At 40.4% G+C, this 21,716-nt stretch overlaps 1 protein-coding gene across 3 annotated transcripts in view; it reads left to right on the forward strand.

The window, feature by feature from the left end:
* Positions 1-706: 706 nt before the first annotated feature.
* The window catches only part of LOC124260753, a 35,795-nt gene continuing 14,785 nt past the window's right edge, over positions 707-21,716 (forward strand). Inside the window, exons 1-5 of one of the 3 annotated variants that reach the window (XM_046695064.1) lie at positions 722-909; positions 1,603-1,710; positions 9,345-9,426; positions 10,262-10,423; positions 10,930-11,111. In XM_046695064.1, coding sequence (XP_046551020.1) covers positions 784-909; positions 1,603-1,710; positions 9,345-9,426; positions 10,262-10,423; positions 10,930-11,012 — 561 coding nt within the window. In that variant the 5' untranslated portion in view covers positions 722-783 and the 3' untranslated portion in view covers positions 11,013-11,111. Of the gene's footprint in view, positions 910-1,602; positions 1,711-9,344; positions 9,427-10,261; positions 10,424-10,929; positions 11,112-14,253; positions 14,440-15,512; positions 15,621-21,716 lie in introns of those variants that run through there. The other 2 variants (XM_046695066.1, XM_046695065.1) reach the window with 2 other exon arrangements.

The following is a 21,716-nucleotide window of genomic DNA, read 5'->3' on the forward strand; positions in this document are numbered from 1 at the left end:
GAATGCACTTAAAGGACACGTGTGGTTGCTTTCGTATTTCTGGTCATCAAATCACAATAACGCCCTTTTGAAGTCGATATCTAGTGAGGGGGTTGCGTCATGCGTCATATGTTGCAACGATCCGGTCTACCACGTGTGGCTTCACGCAAATTTTACCATTTCTACCGAAGCTTATGCACATCGGCTCGACCATAAAGTCTCAATACGGACCAGGTCGTGTCACCCACACGTGTAACCCCGCACAACTGAAGTAATGCAAATCTACATTGAAAATGCGTTGGGAGGACCGTGAAAAGCCAGATAATAAGAGGGTATAATTACATTACCTTGACCTCAGAAACAATATTGTCCAACGGACAGACATCCCTTAGTACATTTCATGTTTCGCAACGTGGACTCTGATTGCGAAATATGCACTGAATCGTCATGAACTTTAAAACATAATCTCATGGAGAACAGATAAGCTTGATATGGTCCGTTTCCTCGAACAAATATTGTCATGTGTTTGCAATGAGGAACCGTTATATGTTGGCTGCACTGTTTAACCCGAGATGACATGCATCTCAAGTTTACACACGCTCACAGATTTCAAATATGTTTCACTTTCCACACGATTGTGTGGCCTAACGTGTCACTGAAACGCTATCTATTAACGTTGATTGGATAGAACGCTGTTCCTGATTTCATCAGGTAAGGGGGGAAAATTCGCAGAAACGTATCCAGTGCCTATAAAACTGGCGGCCAGTTGATCACCACCATTCCATCCAACGTCTGACGTCCAACATGCTGCTACTTCTCGTCACTCTGTCTTGCCTGGCGGCCGTCAAGGCTCAAGCTACACCTTGCTGTATTGGAATCGCTTGGTCAGCCAAAGTGTTTGATGTTCGCGCACCCTTCCAAGGAAATAACGTAAGTACCAAACGATTACGTTTATCATAGCCACTTGTGTGTGACATTAAATTTTATTTGTGTGGACATAAGAGATACGCTTAACTTCAACTTCAACAGTACAGTGTACTCGAGAACCCCAAAATAACAATGACAGAATGACAGAAGAAGTTCGTTTGTTGTTTAATGCTGCACTCAGTAATATTAAAGCGTTATCGATTTGCCGGCGGTCTGTAAATAATCGAGTCTGGACCAGACAATCCAGTGATCAAACTCATGAGCATCGATCTACGCAATTGGCATACGATAGCATGTGTCAATATAGTCAGCAAGCCTGACCACCCGATCCTGTTATTCAGCATCGGTTAAGGAACACCAATTCGAACCCGGATCTTCATGGGTAGTAGTAGTGGTAGTAGTAGTAGTAGTAGTAGTAGTAGTAGTAGTAGTAGTAGTAGTAGTAGTAGTAGTAGTAGTAGTAGTAGTAGTAGTAGTAGTAGAAGTAGTAGCAGTAGTAGTCGATGTTGTTTTTTTCCCTCATAACATGTCAAAAGTAGTTATATTTCAATACCTAGGTAGTATTTTCAAATCCAGAACAAAACGAAAGTAATTACATTTGTATGTATCTGCTCTAAATATTCACGTTGAAATCTCCCTCCCCCACATTGTTTAACAATGTCTGTAAAATTATTCATCTTGCGTTATACATTTTAGATAAATGCTGACTTCTACTACGACTGGAACAACGGAGCTACGTCCATCCAGTACACTGTGTATGGATTAATTACGAAGTCAACCAGAATTGTCACGTCGTATCAAAAGGTAGCACCAGTCATCTGTACATTGAAAATAGTCACCAAAGCCATAGTGAGATGTTGTTCGTCATCCTGCATAGAATTCATTGAGGAATGGTTCAACCGTTAACTGATGCTCGTTGTTTTGTGGACAGAGAGTTTGTCCAGCGGTTGGAAGTCGGGTTTCGATTCATACAGTAAATTCCTGCAAAAAAGACGTTTAGATATGGTACTTGCTGTTATCCTGATGGCAGGCAGCATTAGGGTATACAAAAGTGTCGACAATTTGCAATACATCAGTGATCTAACCTTACCTCACCTTTTTGTGAACAGACTATTTGAGTATGGTTCATCAGGGCACCTTCATTAAAGGGCAAGTGTTCATGAAAATTTACCTTTTTGTCTTGCACTTTTCATCATAAAAAGTGTTTATCAAGTAGTTTTATATCCAAACCAGTACATATATCAGAAGAAACTAATTTATTTTTTGCTTTATCTCAATTCATATTTTCAACATTTACCGAGAGTTTTATGTCCAAACACACCATGGCTTATGTCCCTTGGTAATGACGTCATTGGTGCCCGACTGATAAACGAATGACATCGTTCTAGACTTATTAGACCCATTTCACGGGGTGCAGGTATATGAGTGGTTCATGTGTGTCTCGATGCACAGGCTACTGTTTTAATCCACCTGTTGCCTGGCCGTCATTTGGCAATGCGGTCAGCTCTACACTGTAATGACGTTGCAGTTTGAAAACAATCTTGGGTATACATTGTACTAAAAGTGTTACCACGTAACCAAATTGTATAACATTCAACCTGAGTCGGTCGCCTTTCCAACAGTATCTTTATTCACAAAAACTAAAACGTATATGCACCACATATACATTGCCATCGGTGAATGTGCCGGCATTCTACGTTTGTTACTAAAATTCCTTCATAAATCTTACGATATGTCCCTCCTCTTCCACCTTCACTTTGATATCGATACCATTCCAAATACATCACGAAGATAAATGCAATTTGCAGTTTTAAACTCTGTTTGAAATTCGTTTTCTATGATATCATCCGCTCATTGTTGATCAAATATACTGAAAATTACATGCATCGTAACTCTCGCCAGTTTTGACACATTACTAAATCACCATTGAATTTATAGTATGCCTTAATTCAAATGTCAAATTTTACTGGGAGATTTGAATTTAGAAGAAAAAGACGTATAATTGTGATCAGCGGTAGTTTTGTTGTTGTATGATCGAATCACCAATGCTCGTTCTGAAACATTGTCGATGAACCGAGAATTCGCTGAGAATGTTAAGGAAAATACGCAAACACAATTAACGTCAAAGTGAATTTTCAGCCATAGTACAGAGCGTTTATAAAATCACGTCACATGTATGCCGGTTATGTTTCACCCATAAAATCAATAATTCAACACCACCTTCCTTACACGAATCCCTGAATTCATTATACAAATCAAAATAAACTGACAAATGGATTTTGTCACCAATTCGAAGTGTTTCAGTGAAATCGAACGAAACGTAACAGATGCCGCGCTGGGAAAGGACCACTTGTTGAAATGTAAACAAAGCCAATCTCAGATTTTATACAGTGTATCAATTCGCCTACTTGTTGCATACACTTGCTCATTAGTTTTAGAACATGCATGGGAAAGGTATCGTAGCAAGCCATAGTTATGTAAAATATGCAAGTAAAGAGCATAGCATTATCAGCTATGACTTGGTTGAATCACTCAGATCAATCCAAAACTGTAAAATATTAAAATCCATTAAGATTGACATAAATTCAAAACGTTTCCTGGAATGAAGTTAAATCTTAGCAATGCAATAACTCTGAGAAATGCCAAACAATCTAGGCAATTCAGGGTGGGAGACAGGGTAGGGAATATCACATCTACTATGTTTACTAATGAAATTATAATTTCACTTTACACACTACGTGTGCTTGTGAAATTTCCAATTTCATGTCATAAACATAGTAGATGTGATATTGGTAGTTCAAAGCCCGGTAGTGTCAAGTATCTTTGACAAGCAGTTGCCACTGCTGATAGTATTTCTCAGATAGAAGGTTCTGAAAGTAGAGGCCTTGGTCCAGTTTCCCAACTTCAAAATGTCTGTGACAGAAGCACCTTTGGCAAATGCCTTTGAAGCACTAGCTCCTCTGACAGAATGAGCTTTGTAGTGTGAAGTGTCAATACCCGCCTCTCGCTCATAAGATTTGTCACCCATCTTGCAATACTTGGGGATGAAACCGGTTTATGCGGTTTCACATAGCTCAAGAGAAGGCCAGACCTACATTCATCTCTCCAAGGTTCTGTGCGTTCTAAGTACACTCTAAGGCATCGAACTACACAGAGTGCAGGGTCCTTCTCATAGGCACTGAAACTCAAGGGATGAGGTTTTGTTCCTGTCTTAGTCACCTTGGTTGGTTTAATCAGGGTAAATTCTACTTAAGTGCCCCTGTCTACCATGTGTCTGATATCCAGGAAGATAACTCTCAAGACCTGCTAGCAGAGGTTAGCATCAGAAGCATTGTCAACTTCCCAGACAAGTTTTTATCCGACAAATAGATATTATCTTTCAATTTTTCAAATATTGCAGCACCAAATCTACATCCCAGGCCACTGAGTATCTGGGCTGAGGAGGATTCTGATTAAAAAATCCTGACATTAATTTCCTGACCAGTGGGTGCTGACCCACATTATAGCCCCCGATAGTGGGGTGAAAAGCAGACAAAGCTGATCTAGCTGTATTTATGGTCCTGTACTGACTATTCTCGTGGTACAAGTGAGTGAGAAAGTCTAAGATAGACTCCACAGAGGCTGAAAAGGGATCAAAACCCCGTTGATTGCACCCGCCAGTCCACCCTATTCCAGGAAGCATTGTAAGCGCCTTGTGTGCCAGGTCGCCATTGGCAGGAGAGCAGCTGTGTAGTCGCCTCTGAAATTCCTCTGGTCTTGATGCTACGCCTGAAACCTTCCATGCCGCTAACACCAGAGTGTTGTTTTCTATCAGTGGATGAGGCAGGTTTTGCGGGGAGTTTAACAGATCCCTCATCTGTGGGAGGAGGATTGGCTTTGTGACCGCCATCTCCAAGAGGAGTGGATACCAGGACTGACCTTGCCACACTGGAGTTATTAAGACCAGCTCCGCTTTGTCCTTTCGGATCTTCCACAGACACCTGCCTATCAGTGAGAACGGGGGAAAGGCATAAGGAATCCCCTGGTTCCAATTCACTAGAAACGCATCTGTTGATTGTGCAAGGGGGTCTGGCCTCCAGCTGCAGAAAGGCTTCATTTGGAAAGTCAGTCTCGATGCAAAAAGGTCCATTGAGAAGGGACCCAGTATCTGGTTGCATTGAGCAAAGATGATTGGATTGAGCATCCAATCGCTCGAGTCGTTGAAGTGGCGAGACTCCCAGTCCGCATGAATGTTCTCTACCCCTGGCAGATAGACTGCTGTTAAGAACAGACGGTTCTGGAGACAGAAACCCCATATCTGCTTTGTGATCTGCAACAGACTGACTGATTTTGTCCCCCCAAATCGGTTCACATAAGCCATGGCTGTCTGATTGTCCACTTGGACCAAAATAGATTGATCTTTGATCCCCTTGCAAAAGGTCAAGAGTGCCAGATGAATTGCCTTCAGCTCTAGAACATTTATGTGCATACTCTGCTCTATCTCTGACCAGCGGCCTCCTGTTGATCTCTGGCCGTGTATTGCTCCCCATCCCTTTTTTTTGATGCATCTGTCTGGAGAATTACATCTGGATGAGCTGCCATGATTGGCTTCCCGTTGAAATTGGTGAGGTTGGTCATCCACCACTTCAGTTCCTCCAGACAAACCGAAGGCAGTGTAATCATTGACTCGTAACTCTGAGAACGCAAAAGCTCCCTGCCTCGAATGCATCTGCAGGTAACGACAATGCAGTTGAGCGGGTAAGATTGTTCTCATTGAAGCTGACAGTTTTCCTATCAAACTTGCCAGTTGTCGAATCCTTACCTGTTTCTTTCTCATCATGTGACGACAGGTTGCTACAATGTTCTCTACCTTCTCCTCTGGTAAGATCAGAGTACGATCCACCGTGTTTATCTGAAACCCCAGGAAAGTGATCGACTGGGTTGGTGACAGAACTGATTTCTTCCAGTTTATGACAAAGCCTAGGGACTGGAGGAGAAAGATGAGGGTGTCCCTGTGTTGACTCAGCAGGGTCGTCGATTCCGCCATACACAAGATATCGTCCAGGTATATAATCAAGCGAATGCCTGCTCGCCGCCAAACTTACCACTGGGCGAAGAAGTTTTGTGAATGCTCTTGGAGCTGGGGCAAGTCCAAATGGCATGCATCGGAACTGATACAGAACACCCTTCCAAGAGAAGCGGAGTAGCTTTTTCATGTGGGGTGCCATTGGGACGCTGAAGTAAGCATCCTTCAGATCCAGCTTGCAAAGGTAGTCCCCTTTGCGGATCAAGTCCCTTAGAAGATGTAGTCCTTCCAACTTGAAGTGTTTGTAAGGAATGTGAGCATTGAGGGCCTTGAGATTTATGATTGGCCTCTGCCCTCCATCCTTCTTGGGAACCATGAACATAGGACTTAGAAACTGATCCGAGTCCATCGAAGCAGACTGGGGAACAACCTCTATCACATGTTTGCAAAGCATTGATTGGATCTCCTGGCTCAAGGCTAACTGTCTTGTGAGCTTTAGTTTTGGTTGAAACACGCGATTCTGAATAGGTTTTGACAACAGAGGAATCTCGAAACCCGAAACTGTCTGAAGTATCCATGGATCTGAAGTGATCTTTTGCCAGTTTTTTAAAAAGTGTACCAGACGACCCCCTATGAGGGATTCCTTGTAAAACAGAAGATCCAGGTTTAGCTCTAGAATTGCTGGGATAACCTGTAGATGTAGCATTGAGGAAGGAGGAGCATTGTGGGAACAGACGTTGCTGACATTTGACCCACCTGATATAAGAGAGTCTGCGATTCCGACCGGACTGACCGGCTCTTCCTCTGCCTCTGGAAGAGTTGCCTCTGAAACCTCTGTTGAAGGAGGGCTTGATGTGGAATGTGCCCCCAGTAGATTGTCTTCCTCCTGAGGGCATTCTCTGAAAGGGCTGTCTATCAGGGTGACTGGGCCCTTGGTGTCTGAAAGTAGGTCTGCGAGCTGAACGTCTCTCAGCATCAAATATCAATTTGGCTTTGGTCTTACGTTTTACCTCCTTCAGCATGACGTCATAAAAGGCATCTCCGAAGAGTCTGCCCTTAGCCTCTGACAAGGCTGTGTCATGCTTGAGAATGAGACGTTTAGCCTTCTTGACATCCTTAGAAAGTTTAGCCAGAATGTTTAGCCTTCTGTTGTAATTCATGGAGACATTAGCCTGACCGATAAGACAGGTGGTTTTCTACCAATTCCAACAGCTCAAAGATGTCTAAATCGGCGGGGATTCACCTCTGCGGATCTTATCAAGGTTATGCCACAGGTGACATAAAGGCCCCATGGAATTCAGAATCCGCTTTTGAATAAATTGAAGGGATTGGTCAAACTTTTCTCGAACGACTTTCCCTTAGCCTCAAAGAGGTCGTCCAGATATGGATCCAGAGAAGGTGTCTGAAGACATTCCTCTGAAGGGACAGGGAGATCCTCTAGAATATTTTCTTCTAGTTTGGAATCCTGGCAGAAGACAGAGAAATTCTCTGAGTCTGTCGTGAGAGTATGCGGGAGACACCATTCTGATGGGTCTTTGGCATCAGCTAACGAGAAGGGGACGTAATCATCGAAAGTCTCTATTGTTCCTGTTTTATTGATTACCGGTTTTGACGGAACGACCCCTTTATCCCCACGTTGATTCGTAGCAGACTCAATGTAAGATTCGTCCGAGCTTACATCGCTCGAGGGGAAGATTCTGATCCTGAATCTGACTCAAAGTCAGAAGCAGAAGCCACCCGTGCGCAAATTCGAGCACGTTTGTGCTGATTAGAGTGGCTATCCAACCCCAAGTCTCTGCTTGTTGCCCGACCCCGATGGTTGGGGTTGATGGGACTTGCCCAAACCATCCACGTGGCTTTTCGACATATCATCGGTTGCAGATGTATGCGCCTCTACGGGCACATTTTTCTGCTTAGGTATACCATCTAGGTCCTGTATGGACCCTTTGATGGAAGAAAAGTTATTCATACCAATCTATGCAAGTGAAAACGATCAAAACTTACGGAATGGCTGGCTCACGTGTCCATCTACATTGAGGCCATGATGAAGAAGGGTTTATGGGTATTTGCCTCGCGAGATCTCGCACAGCGAGACTTCGCTAGCTTTAAATATGGCCTACTTCCGGATATCATGATGAAGATACCAATATCACATCTACTATGTTTATGACATGAAATAGGTGTATTCCAATGATTTTCTAGATTCATCACAACATATTACAGTTTCTGAAAGCATGACTGACACAAACTAACGCACAACGATGACGGTACTTCTCTAAATTTCTGTCTGTTTCCCTTGGTCACAATGAAAACAAAAAGAAAATAACAACCAGCAGACTGACAGAATTTTCGGACTACTTACATGTCACATTTATGCATATACGTTGCTTGAAACAACGAAAATTTCCTTCGAAAAGTCCGGCGTACTCGTGTCAGTGCGTCCCGATAGTGATGTCATACGGACGTCAACTTTGTTATACATATTTGGTATTTTCATTGAGGTGAGGTTATGAATGAAAATACACACGATCAATCTGTCCTGCTGCTTACGTTTTCTATATTCTCATGCTTCTTTCGTATTTTCACAAACCTTTTTCACGTGATTTATTTCAGCATTATTATCTTTTGATTTGGGACTAGACAGGGGGCCAGTTTAAAATCAAGTGGCACCAATTACGTCATAATCAAAGGGCGGTAACTCTGGCCTGTTTAGCTCGGCAAACAAAGGCCTCATATTGGCATAACATTTCAGCACTTACTTTGAGGGTTATACTTACATTGTAAGAAAAATGAGTGTATATTTTTAAACATTAGTATTAACTAATTAAAACAGTTCACTTTGATTCACATGAGAATAAATGTGATTTATTCGTGTACACTTCCCCTTTAAAGTTGGGTTGTCCCTGGTAAATTCTGCTCATTTGGGAATGGTTGTACGTTTTATAGACATGTAATTGTGCGGCTCTACGTGTTACATACAGGTAATTGAGGTATAGGTCTACGTGTTATATAAGGTATTTGAGATACGGTTCTACGTGTTATATACACTCAGGTAATTGAGATACGGTTCTGCGTGTTACATAAAGTTATTTGAGATACTGTTCTGTGTGTTACATACAGGTAATTGAGATATGGTTCTACGTGTTACACCGCCTACGTGGTGTAATGGTTAGAGCGTCCGCCCGGAGAGCGGAAGGACGCGGGTTCGATTCCCGACCGCGCCATACCAAAAATATGATACTTGTTGGTCCCTGCCTATCGCTCGGCATTAATGGGTAAAACAAGGACACACGTATGCACGTCGTCATATGAGCGAAATATTCTTAAGTGTTACGGTAAACCCCATTTCACCTCACTTAACTTTCTAGGTGTTACATGCGTGCTGCGTGTTGTACATACCGCAGGAATGTTTAAAATATATTTTGATTTGCAGAATGAACGCTACACCATCTTGGCCGATGGAACATGTACCAAGGACGCCCCAACTGACGTGCTTCTGCCAAACTGCATCCCGAGTACGTGTGTCAGGGTGAAAAGTTATCTTTGTTCATGAAATTCATAGAAATGATTCTTGTGGTCACATTGTGATAAACACAGGACCAAAATTCGGATTTCACACAATCGAAATAATGCATACACTGTACGAAATACATGTTAGGACCGGAATTGCATGTGTTTTAAGCTATTTAGGGCATACAATTCATGCAAAACTATACCTTTGAAACATATGCTCATCGTATATATTTTTGATTGGTATTTTATAAGTTGGGAAGTACAACAACTTCATCGGGTGCCAGTCAAATCGCCCCAGCTACAAAATGCGCCGGAGTTTTAGTCAAATTGCCCCAGGTTTGGTCAAATTGCCCGAACGGTGTAGTCAAAATGCCCCAATATATTTAAAATGATTAGATATATACCATAAATGCACATTTTTATATTATATTCTTCATACAATATGTAATATTTCTGATAAATGTTTCATAAATAAATTCGTTCAAAACACGATTACAGACCAAACAAGGACATATTCTCTTTGATAAAAACTTTGGATCTAGATTTTGTCAAATAATCCATGCTCGTCTCAGGTTGGGTTGTAGTGACTTGAACGCTCATTGTTTTGATAGACATATTTCAAATAATCCGAATTGTGCATGTGGGTATCTATTTCGCGATTATTACGTTTCGATACAGATTCTTATCACCTGAAGGGTCTGGCAAAACAGGCAGTATTACTATCTTGCATTCGCTTTTGCTACCAGTATCAGTGGTGACATCGCAAGAGTCATGATAGAGTAGCAATGTATCTGTAATACAATAATTGTAACATGTCAATGGTCTCCTTCCGAGTAGACGACAGTACAGACCTTGGCTCAAGCTATATCGGCATTGAGGGAAGCGGGTTGAAATCCGATAACTGGTTGATGACTATCAAATCTGTCAACCTAACCATGGGCGTCACCGACCCAGGCTGTGTCTTAACCTACTTGGGTATCTTCAACCAGGCAGCAAGTCGTAAGTAGATACTTTACACAGATCGACTTGGGTGCAGCAGTCCAGGAGGTAATGTTCCGATTTCCATCTCGAAGGAATGAAACATTCTCTTTTTGCTGCTTTCGGGAGGGAAACACAATATGCGTTTTCAAGAAAGGGTGAGGTTACCAGCAGACTTACAATAGATTGCAATAAATATTATCCACCACGGTAATGCAAACACCAAACCATAAATGTAACAAAAGATTATTAGAAACCTCTGATTAACCAATCAAATCGAGTAATTTTATAATCTATATTACGATGTAGAATGGGGTTGTTTTGCATCAAATCATTCTCTGCACAAGATGGAGGTAATGCCACTGTGGTGATGTAACCACCAAACCATGAGGTTCGATTTGTGCCAGTTTTAAGTTTTAGAAACCTCGGAATGACCAATCAAAATCGAATATCCTGTTGTTCTGCTTTAAATCATGTTCCACTCAACATGGATTGTAGTTACTATGAAACATTCTGTTTTTCCTCAGCTGCAGATACAGAACTATACTTCAACGGATATAAAACAGGCATCACGGATCCAGCTGCTTTCGACGTCCCCCTCTCCTGTTAATGTGGGCAGCCACACTTCATCTTGTAGACCCGATTGTTGTCTGTTGGACTTTACAAAATATACAAATATCTTTATATCAATAAATACTACTTATAAGTATGGCAAGTTCTGTTTTCAATTACAAGCACAATACCACTAAAATCTGTACCCTTTCTGGCAATGGCATCGTAAGTTCAGTGTAGTATGTATGTATGTATGTATGTATGTATGTATGTATGTATGGATGGATGATGGATGGATGGATGGATGGATGGATGTATGTATGGATGGATGGATGGATGGATGGATGGATGGATGGATGGATGGATGTATGTATGTATGTATGTATGCATGCATGCATGCACACACACAAAAACGCACGCTTTTCATGAGTGTGAAGTGTTCACTTGTCTTACCAGGCGAAGAAATGGTTGGAGGTTTTAAGTGTCATCATACGACAGCGCGAGTAGTTTTTATAACACCAAGCACAGGTTTCTTATGAATCCAACCATTGGACGAAACTGGTCATGTCGTGTCATGACGTTTTATGGCAGACATGTGGAAGACACTTGGCCCATCAGTGACAACAAAGTATGTCCAATGACATTCCCTATTTTTCATTTGATCTATATGTTCCCGTGTTTTAAGGAGGACAATTGACATGCGTTTGCATGGGATTGTGGCGGGTGGGACAGGATACGCACATTTATTTTCGCAAACGCTTTGTATCAATACTATTGAATAGCAATAACACATTGAGTCAACTCTCCTTGTAGCAGGCACGGATTTGGAATAGACGGCGTCCTTTTTCACACACATTTTGTGTTTTTTGTGTAGCGCTGTAGTCACAACCGAGAACAGAAAAGGAAGTAAGGATTATCGCCATCACATAATGTTGTAGTGTTCCTACAAGTATACCAGGTCATTGCAGTGGACATACTATAGCTTGAATGTTGTAATCTGTGGTATTAAAACATTCGTGTTTGGTCTGGCAAAACATCTAATTATGAGTGGTCAATTAAAGGTTTTACTACACAATGACCAATTAACGGTAGATGTACATATTTATTCAGCCGGAAATGTTATCTCAAATTTAACGAACGAGTTCAAATGGACCATGTCAGAACGATTTTAAGATGAACTGGTTCTGGATATGTACTGAGGACATTATACATCGACGCCCAAACCATTGCCAATGGAAAGATTGTGTTTCCCTTTTATCTTTTGATGTCATTACCGATTATCAGTGTTCTGTTTACATACATTTTCACAGCTATTTTGTCCATTGGAATCTTTATCGTCGGAAAATCGAGACTGTATGTCTTGGGCGGTTGCGTAGTATATTTACATACGTTATATTCACAGAAATTGTTTGATATGAAATGGCATTTTCACCATGTGGTTGACAAAATAAAAATGGTTGCCCTCAACGTTTGCAATTTAAGAAAAGAGCAACGTTCATTTCTGTCACATCTGGTTTTCTCAAATTTATATGGCACTACATAATTTTAGGGAAAACCTGAACCCATAATTTGCTACTAACCGTGGTGACCATAGATACAGTTAGATCCGAAAAAAAAACATTTGTGGAATGCAACAGGCAGTACCATATTTTGATGAGATTTGGCATGACACGACCAGAAGATCGAACTACCGACCTTCCGCTCTCCGAGCAATCAAATCAATGTTTGTCGGGAAAATGCCTGCAGTAAAATAAACTATAAACATACACATAACACGAAACAGCAAACTAAACGTACTTAAAGAACACATGTGGATGCTTTCGTGTTTCTGGGAGCATGATACTTAGAGACATAGGTTCTGAATATGACAGCACACAATGCATGGTTGTTAAGTTAACAGGTGGTTAAAAGGGCACTTTTGTTTAACCAAGAATAACACTTGTTGACAATCAACTTCGAACAAACAGGAATGGCGCAGAACGAAATTACCAGAAATATGGTCATCAAATCACAGTAACGTCTTTTTTAAGTCAATTTCTACTGAAAGGCTTGAGCCATGAGTTGCAACGATCCAGTCCACCACATGTGGCTTCACGTCAACAAGACAACTATATTCGATTGGTGCACATACGGATTCTTCCACAATAACAGTTTGGCAGTTCCTGATTTGAAACCAGTCAGTGGCAGTAGCTTATGGAGCGGAACAACATCCGGCTCACCGCGTTCGGTAAGGACAGGACGTGAGGTTCAGAAAATTAGACGGAGCGGAACACTGTTCATGAGTCCGGGTTTCATATTGACATGAGGCAAGAGGTGTAGGAACGTTTTACAGACAGCACCGTCGTTGTCAGGGTGATAGTGTTATGGTATGAGGTGGCTTCACAATATATCAGAGAACACAACTCATCTTATAAAATCTTTCAAAAATAAAAAAGGAGCTTTGAGAACTTGAGAATTTGTGAATCCAGGTTTCATATAGACAACTCTGGTCGTGCTGGAGTCAACAGGCAAGCAGGAGAACGTATCAGCGTCGGTCGCGTTCCTCAGCAACGTCGTTTTCACAGTGGAAGTGTAATGGTATGAGGTGGACAGTTGAAATTAGAATAATGCTAATCTTGGCCATCGAGCTTGATTTTAGAACATCTGTACAGAAAATGTATGTCAAGGACAGTGTCCAAACATGATGTCTCAATACTGACCAGTTCGTGTCACCCACACGTATAACCCCGCACAGTGATGAAATGACGAAATATACAATTAATATGCGTAGGGTGGATAGTGGAAACCTGTCTCCTTGTGGGAGAGGGTATCATTAAATTTCCTTGACCTCAGAAACAATGTCGTCCGAAGGGCAGACATACCTCAGTACGTTTCATGTTTCGCAAGGTAGATAATTATTGCGAAATGTGCACTAAATCGCTAGGGAACGTGAAAACATAATGCTATAGACAAGAGATAAGCTTAATATCGTCCGTTTGCTCGAGCAAATATGCTCATGTGTTTGCAATGAGGAACCGTTATGTGTTGGCTACACTGTCTAACCAGAGGAGACATATTCGACATATAAAACGTCTTATATATTCACCAACTTCTAAAATGCCTCTCAAGAATCTCACCTGAGGTGACATACATGTCAATTTTTACTCGCGCTCACAGATTTCAAATATGTTTCACTTTTCACACAATTCTGTGACCTAACGTGACACTGAAACGCTATCAATTAACATTGGTCGGATAGAACGTTGTTCCTGATTTCATCAGTTAAGGACGTACACAGTCGCAGAAACGTATCCAGTCCCTATAAAACTAGCGGCCTGTTGATCACAACCATTCACTGCAGTTAACGTCTGACGTCCAACATGCTGCTGCTTCTGGTCACTCTGTCCTGCCTGGCGACCGTCAAGGCTCAAGCTACACCTTGCTGCATGGCAAACGTTTGGTCAGCCAAAGTGTTTGATGTTCGCGCACCGATTCAAGGAAATAACGTAAGTACAAAACGATCACATTTATCACAGCGACATTTGTGTGACATTAGATTGTATTTTGTGTGGTACGAGTTTTTAAGAACCCCAAATGATAATTTCTATTCTTAGTGGCAGTAATAGCAGTTTGTTGTTTGATGCACACTCAAGAGTGAGTGAGTGTGTGAGTTTGGTTTTACGCCGCGTTTAGCAATATTCCTGCAATATCACGGCGGGGGACATCAGAAATGGGCTTAACACATTGTACCCATGTGGGGAATCGAACCCGGGTCTTCGGCGTGACGAGCGAACGCCTTAACCACTAGGCTACCCCACCTCCCCCGCACTCAAGAATATTTCAACTTTATGGCGACAGTCTGTAAAAGATCGAGTTTGTACTGGACAATGCAGATAATGAGCATCGATCTACGCTAACATGTGTCAACCAAGTCAGCCATCATCCAATCCCGTTAGTCGCCTCGTACGATAAGCATGGGTCGCTGAAGACCAATTGTAACCGGTTGGTTGGTTGGTCTGTTGTTTAACGCATTTGGGATATGATGACATGTGTCAACCAAGTCAGCGATCATCCAATCCCGTTATTCGCCTCGTATGACAAGCATGGGTCGCTGAAGACCAATTGTAACCGGATGGTTGGTTGGTCTGTTGTTCATCGCAATTGGGATATTATGACACGTGTCAACCAAGTCAGGGAGCCTGACCACCTGATCCCACTAGTCGCCTCTTACGACAAGCACGGGATCCTGAAGACCAATTCCAACCCGAATCTTCACGGGTAGTAGTAGCAGTAGTAGTTAGTAGTAGTAGTAGTAGTAGTAGTAGTAGTAGTAGTAGTAGTAATAGTAGTAGTAGTAGTAGTAGTAACGGTTGTATTTTCTATAAAAGAAACATTTGTAAAGTATGTTCTGATAACATTTCAAAAGTCGAAGCATTAATTTTCGTTTACAGTATTTTCATATATAGAACATAATAAATGAAATTACATCCGGAATGTATCTGCTACAACTGTACAAATGATACGCTGAAAATATTCCTGCTTCCCGGTAAAATAATTCGTCTTGAGTTATTTATTTTAGGTAAATGCTGACTTCTACTACGACTGGACCAACGAAGCTACTGCCATCCAGTACTATGTGTATGGATCAGTTCAGAAGTCAACCAGAATTGTCACGTCGTATGAAAAGGTAGCACCATTCACTTGTACAATGGAATATTGTCACTAATTCTATAGTTCGCTGTAACTGGGTACAGGTCTACGTGCTACATACAGGTTCTTTGTGTTAGACACAGGCAATTGAGGTACAGGTCTACGTGCTACATACAGGTAATTACGGTATGGTTCCTTGTGTTAGACACAGGCAATTGAGGTACAGGTCTACGTGCTACATACAGGTAATTACGGTATGGTTCCTTGTGTTAGACACAGGCAATTGAGGTACAGGTCTACGTGCTACATACAGGTAATTACGGTATGGTTCCTTGTGTTAGACACAGGCAATTGAGGTACAGGTCTACGTGCTACATACAGGTAATTACGGTATGGTTCCTTGTGTTAGACACAGGCAATTGAGGTACAGGTCTACGTGCTACATACAGGTAATTACGGTATGCTTCCTTGTGTTAAACTATTGACCCCATTCACACAAATTCACCATCAAATGAAAGGTTGTTCTCTGTACAATAGAAAAATAATAGTGATTGCAATATTTAGACATAAAGGTTTCATTGCATGATTGAAAATTTGGGTAAAAAAAATAATTTTCAGTCCTTTTTTTTCCAGGTATGATACAGTAGAAGAAGAATAAATCTAACTGGTATAATTTCAAAATTACCTTTTCATCACTCATCACTATCATCATTACAGGTAAAGATACATTAATATCTCTAAAATAGAACATTGATAAAGATACTGAATTATAAGTGTAATGTGTTAGGAACCAACAATCCTTCAAACTAGATTCACTTGCTGTTCTTTTGTAAAGCAATAGTATGTCTTGTGGTTATTGCAATAACTAACAACTTGGAAAAGGAATAAGCTCAAATATGAATTTCAATCAATTATACTGACCAGGCATTCCATACTGTTTCAGGTTCAGTTTAGTGATACATCAGATCAGATTTAGTTACATATCAGATCAAAGTTTGCTTGCTTTCTTCAAGTTCAAAGTTCTATTTTACAATCTTCATGTTATACATCGAATAGATTTATGATTATTACACAGGTCATTCTTCATTGTCACTGGTTATCTTCACCAAGATCATTCATGGGGTTAGTGCAATTCTGTCCGCCCTGTCCTTGCTTGCAAGGACACAGTTCAATACAAGGCAGATTGCTCTGTCTACAAATGCACCACACTGAGGAGCATGGGGACTTGCAGCAGGTGCAAACAAGACAGTCAAGAACTTCCGAAACAGTTTGATGTTCAAACAATGTGTGGTTGAGCAATCCATTCACCCTAGGCCAGGCAAAATGAGGGAAGTTTGGCAAGTTCAATGTCTCTTAGTCGACATAGTTGAAATCTCATGTCATTCAAAGAGTGACGTGGTTTAACCTTCTTCCTGGGGTCATACAAGGCTGACGTTAGATTGCCTGCAGACCTCCACTGCTGCATCAAGGTTTCCTGAAGATAAGACTTGATGACTTGAAAACAGATCTTTGTCTTTCATCATAGCCTTGTAGACTGTCTTCTTGCCAACATGAAATAATGCTGATGACGTATCTCAGCCAGTAAAGGCATGAAATCCTGGCAAAGCAAATGACATTGATGATCCAAGAAGATGGCAGATGTTATGGACATGAACCGATGCTTGTCCGTGACTTCGGAAGACACTCCAGTTTTCACGGACATGCTCCATTTGTGGACAATAGCAGATATATAGTATGAGAACATCTGTATTAGGGACTTAATGATGATACTTCCTTTGGTATGCCTCTCTTCAAACTCACCATTGCAGTACATGGCGTTGAAGAGCATGTATCAACTTCTTCTTGAGAACATTCGTGTTCATCAATGCAAGCATCTCCAGTGGGAGGGATCAACTTGGTCACCATTCCATCTTCATATCTTCCTGAGAGATACAATCCTCCTTGTTGTTCTGTTGACATTGTAGCAACTTGGACTTTGGTAAACAAAACGTTGTTAACCGTGACATGTTCTCAGATACACCAAGAAACTTGTTCCACTGTGGAATCTGTCTGCCTGATGACACTTGATACTTCTTGCCGGTGTTGAGGTCAGCTCTTCGGGAACGACTTAGTGGAGTTTCGATTGTCATACTGGTCGAACATATCTATGACAGTATCTGCTTCATATTTTGCATATAACTGTCAGCAACACTATCAAACGCGGAGGGAATGGCAGGTTTCATACTTACCAATATTGCCATTGTATCGCAAATGTGGACAGTGTCTTTTTGTCAAAGTCTGGCAAAGTGTAAACATTCTGTACAATTTCTTCTAATTTGTCTGTCAAATCGGCATTGGATGTCTTCCGCCTTGATCCATCGTCATTGAAAAGTAATGTAGGAACTGATCCTATGGGGTGTGCGAGAACCTTGGCCATTGTGATATCATCATGACAATCTGTCAGACATAATGGTCTTCTAAAAAACATTTCTGCGCGCAAATGCACTAGTCGAACAGTCCCATCTTCACTAAGAAACATCTATGATAAAGCAAATCCTGACCACAAAGATCATTTGCAAACAATTGCACAAGTCTGGTAAAAACATCGTCTTGGCTCAATTGGGCAGTGATTGTAATTTCTCCAGGTGATAAATTTGTTCGAGCACTAATTATGAAGCAGTACTCGGCGGATGAATGTTTACTCTTTTGGACTTGGTCCCTTTAAGTCCATTTCTCTTTGAAGTTAACCTGAAATAAGGAAAGCTTCATCCTTAAATCTTCTTACATTTATTAACAGTAGAACATATTTCATAAAGAGAGTGGGTGGTGGGGTAGAATGTGTGAAGTCCATTTCAGGTGTCCGCCGCTGTGATATTGCTGAAATGTTGCTAAAAGTGGTGTAAATCTAAACTCACTCATAAAGAGAATTCCTTTTTTAAACATGAAAGGTCATTATGATTTGGGTTAAGAGCAACATTTAAAGTAAATCCGTCTTACAAATAAAGGTAGGATTTTATCAATAAATATGTCAATTTATGCGTAACTTCTGTGATACTATATATAGATATATAGATATATCTAAAAGGCTCATGAGAGAGTGATCTTTTTTGGACTTGTCCTAACTTCACTGGCTTTGGCCACATTGCTTAAGTTTTTCAGAAATATACCTGAATGAAAAAAAATTAAACATGAAATCTTCAAAGATTTAAAATATATATCATTGTTTCAGGGAGGGCAACATTTCATGAAACGAAATGCCCTTCTTAAACACAAAATTTCATTTTGACACAACAAAATAAGAGATTTTTTTTTATGTTTAAAATTCATTATAAAAAATAGTTAGGATCTCATCACTGAATAAGTGACTGAATGCATAACTACTGTGAAATACATACATACCTAAAAGGTACATGAAAATCTTCAATTTTGGACTTGACCTATCTTGACAGAATTGGGCACTTATGTATCTGTATAAGTTTAAGTTTAATCACTAAATTAATTTAATTCGTAATGTATCAATAAAAACAAGAGAAAAACTATTTCACAAAGGGAAATGTCTTTTTTTAAAAATACAAGCTTTCATTATGATGCTACATGAAAATGATCGCAATTTTAAAAAAAAAATATGTACATTGTATTTTAAAAAATCTAGATATTAATAATTAAAAGAATATATGTGAAACTATTAAAGGTAAAAGTTTAACAAATAAAGAAATCTAATGCGCAGTTTTGAAAAAAACTTTGCAATCACTGTTTTTGTTATAGTTTTAAAAAAATTCAAATAAAAATTCAAAGGTATTTTAGTGAAAATATTTTTTGACAGCATGCACATAATGAATTATATCTATGTTTATAAATATAATTAAATCTAATAAATATTTTTGACGAAAATGTCCTGTCAAATTATAAGGTAGTGTTTATATTTTGATGAAACAATCATACATATAAAAAAAAAATTATGTTTGGGGAAATTATATACGTTAAGAAAGAAATTTTATCATTTTTACATTTTTATAATCAACATATCTTCCTTAAAAATCACTTCAAAACATATTTATTGCTAAAATTTGTGTGTGTTTTTAGTTGAGGGTCACAATCGGGTAATATTAAGTTGTAGGGAAATATTGCTAACATGTTTAGGTCACATGCTAAGCTGGGCCCCGTCTCGCATATCACGCAATATACGAGCCGGTACAGGCCAAAGAGACGATGGCTGAGAAGGCCTACGAAAAGCCAACATTGACAATGTTATGTCATTTTCCCATTGGTTGCTATTTTTTAGACGACCGCGCTGTCCTTCGACGGAAGACGTCCAAAACACATTTTGCATCGTTTTCAAAAAATCGGTTATGCAGGCGCTTGAAGACCTTTGAAAATATAAATTGTTCATATTTTCTGGAAACTTCTTTTCAAAATCTTACTTTCTGTTATTAAGCTGCGTTTACATGACACCTATTTGCCCCCGGGGTATTTTACCCCCCGTAGGCTAATTTACCCCCAGGGGCAAAGGGCAAAAGAATTTGCGTTTACATGGGTTTTAAGACAGGGGTGGGTATTCATCATTCTCATTTCAATCTGACCATGGACAGGTACAGGCGGCTGTCAAAGAAAAGGAGAAGAAACAGAATTTTGCAAGTTATGGTGTTATGTGTGACATCCACATTACACAGTGAGCGAAGTGTATGGGAACGAGAAAGAAGTCGACACTGGTGGGAAGTGACAGTACAGACATTTGATGATGATCGGTGGAGAGAGAACTTCCGGATGTCAAAGGCAATGTTCAATCTTCTCTGTCAAAAACTGCGACAACATCTTGAAAAACAATCCAGAATTCGCCAAGCTCTTTGTCTTGAACACAGAGTCGCAGTTGCAGTATATTTTCTCGCTACAACAGGAGAATATCGCACCATCGCCAATCTTTTTGGAATACACAAGTCCACTGTGTGCTGCATTGTGCATGAGGTGTGTAATGCCATTTACACACACATATTCCCAGCTGTGGTCAAGTTCCCTCAAGATGAAGAACTTAAAAGAGTTATTTCAGGGTTCCAACAGAAATGGAACTTTCCAAATTGTGGAGGTGCTATAGATGCAACACACATTCCAATTGTGGCCCCGCAGCAGTTCCACTCTGATTATGTGAATAGAAAAGGGTTCTATTCAATTATCATGCAAGCTGTTTGCGATGATAAGTACAGGTTCACTGATGTCTGCATAGGCTGGCCAGGTAGAGTTCACGATGCGCGGGTGTTCTCAAACTCTAAGCTGAGGGCTTTGGCAGATAGTGGTGAGATATTACCGCAAACAGCAGAGATGATGGACAGTGTAGGCCCTGCTGATCATAAAGTGGATATGCCCGTTGTCATCATCGCAGACCCTGCGTACCCTATGTGTCCTTGGCTACTGAAACCATATAGCAACAGAGGGGCTCTCACAGAAGAACAATCTTACTTCAACTACAGACTGAGCAGTGCACGCATGACTATTGAAAACACATTTGGCCGCTTTAAGGGGCGATGGAGACGTTTCTCTAAGCGCATTGATGTGCATGTGGAGTTTGTGCCAGTACTTACTGCAGCTTCAGTTGCCTTGCACAACATGTGCGAAAATGAGCACGAGTTATTTGACCCAGACTGGCTGCAGGACGTAGATGTTGGAGCAGGAGAGTGTGGACAACAAGTTCATCCAGATCCAGTCACTGGATCAGCTCTTCGAAAGCACTCACTGCACAGTTTGCCAATGATAGACAGTGAAGCTTTTCTGACGAAAATTTGAGACAGTGATTTCTCTATTCTTGTTCATTCAAGTAACAAATAGATGTCATCAAAAAATTTCTTTATTTGAAGCTTTTAAAAGAACAATACATGACTTGAGAACAAGAGTTTTGTTTTGCAAACATGATTAAATTTAAGAAATAAACTGCAACCTGCAAACAGAACACTGTTATTATTTGTTCTTAAACATTAAAGTAGGTGAAAAAGTCAGTCACAAATTATTATTAAAAAACTGCTGCCATTAGTTGTATAGATAGTATTTTCCCAATTCAGTCAAACAATGGATAGGTAAAGACGACTTTCGCAGCTTGAAACATACGAATTCCTTGTTTACCAGAATTCAATCTATAGCTAAATTAAGTTGTTATCCAAACATTACT

Source organism: Haliotis rubra, unplaced genomic scaffold, assembly GCF_003918875.1.
Source record: "Haliotis rubra isolate DU_JTF1 unplaced genomic scaffold, ASM391887v1 Scf773, whole genome shotgun sequence".
Classification (NCBI taxonomy): Eukaryota; Metazoa; Mollusca; class Gastropoda; order Lepetellida; family Haliotidae; genus Haliotis; species Haliotis rubra.